Source organism: Sinocyclocheilus anshuiensis, unplaced genomic scaffold (assembly GCF_001515605.1).
Source record: "Sinocyclocheilus anshuiensis isolate Anshui unplaced genomic scaffold, SAMN03320099.WGS_v1.1 scaffold605, whole genome shotgun sequence".
NCBI classification, from domain to species: domain Eukaryota; kingdom Metazoa; phylum Chordata; class Actinopteri; order Cypriniformes; family Cyprinidae; genus Sinocyclocheilus; species Sinocyclocheilus anshuiensis.
This window is the reverse complement of record NW_015539865.1, coordinates 663562-665182: the sequence shown is the minus strand read 5'-3', so window position 1 is coordinate 665182 and position 1621 is coordinate 663562. Positions and strand designations below refer to the sequence as shown.

At 35.5% G+C, this 1621-nt stretch overlaps 1 protein-coding gene across 1 annotated transcript in view; it reads right to left on the bottom strand.

Annotated features, from left to right (window-relative positions):
* The window catches only part of LOC107684986 (protein unc-13 homolog B-like), a 62360-nt gene that overhangs the window by 16171 nt on the left and 44568 nt on the right, over positions 1 to 1621 (bottom strand). The window contains exon 30 of the mRNA XM_016481391.1: positions 817 to 846. Coding sequence (XP_016336877.1) covers positions 817 to 846 — 30 coding nt within the window. The remainder of the gene's footprint in view (positions 1 to 816; positions 847 to 1621) is intronic.

The following is a 1621-nucleotide window of genomic DNA, read 5'->3' as shown; positions in this document are numbered from 1 at the left end:
GCGCTCACAAACGCTGCTTTATCAGGCATTACAGGCAAGATGAAATGAAAATGAGACCAATCGGACCAATCACCGCCGATTAGTGTCACGCAAAGGAGGGGTTTGGAAAAATGGATCTTTAAACGAATCATTTGGGAGTCGTTGAGCAAGTAAGGTAAAAATAAATGCATATTATAAGACAATGAAAGTGTTTTTTGACCTTGCATGCATGTCAACCTGCTGTTGGGGACTCCCAAAACCAAAATATGAACCTTTCATAACCCATAATAGGGACACTTTAAAAAATATAGCATTTGTATGGATCTAATCAATATCTTTTAACCTGCATTCAAGACTAACTCTATTTACTATATGAATACAGAGAACCTACATATTTCACTCCTCACTCATGCTCTTATTCAGATTCACTGCTCTTGGTTGGATACAAGAATCAATTAAGCCACAAATCCCAGCTGTAGAAGTGAAAGCTTTTGATTATTTTAAAAGCTTAAGTGCTACATTAAATTATCTGGTCACAATTAATGGGTCAATTAGGCTTTAATGTGTGTGACTGCAATCTAAAGACCCATCTGCTCTATCAGATACTAACTACCTAAAGTCTTAAAGAGACAGTTCACCCAAAACGAACATTGTCCTCATTTACTCGCCAAATCCTGTATTTTCTTTAGTCTGTCACAATCTCTAAATACATTTCACAAAAACAAAACATGAATGAACGAGTAAATGAAAACCAGACAGATGACTGTACTGTATATCAGCCGAGCTTTTGATTTTAGTCCATCTTTAAAAAGCACTGACTATGATCTCTTAACATACCTCTGATCCTTCTGAATCCGAAATGCCAGACTGATGGAAAAGACGTAGATACATAAGTCAGACAAAAATAATAAAGTAAACAATTAAAACAATGACGCACATGAAATAAAATAAAAATCAATAAATAAATGTAAAAAATAAAATAATAAATGCAGCTTCACTTACACTACTGTTAAAAGGTTTGGGCTCAGTAAGATCTTATTCGTGTTTGGAAAAGAAATTAAGTTTATTTTGAAAAGATGTATTAAATTGATCAAAAATGAGAGCAAAGACTTAAATGGTAACAAAAACAAACAAACTTCCATTTAAAAAAAATAGGCTGCTGTTTGGAACTTTATATTTATTAAAGGGGTCATATGATGCGATTTCAATTTTTCCTTTCTCTTTGGAGTGTTACAAGCTCTTGGCGCATAAAGAAGATCTGTAAAGTTGCAAAGACTAAAGTCTCAAATCCAAAGAGATATTCTTTATAGAAGAGTCAACCACTCCTACCTAAAACGGCTCGTTCTAACACGCCCCCACATGTCTACGTCACGATGTGGGAAGATTTGCATAACGCCGCCCAAATGTTCACGCAAAGAAATAAGGCGTAACTTTTATTCTTGCTGTAGTATTGTTGCTGCCGCCATGTCGTGTGTTTCGTTGTGAAAGCGAAACTACTTTGTTTGGTCTTCCAAAAGAGGACACGACTAGAAATTAGTGGTTAAGTTGTATTTACAACACTGTTCCAGAACAGTTCAACCCAAATATTCAGATGTGTGCAGCACATTTTATGGAGGACTGTTTCCTGATCCTGGTAGAGTAG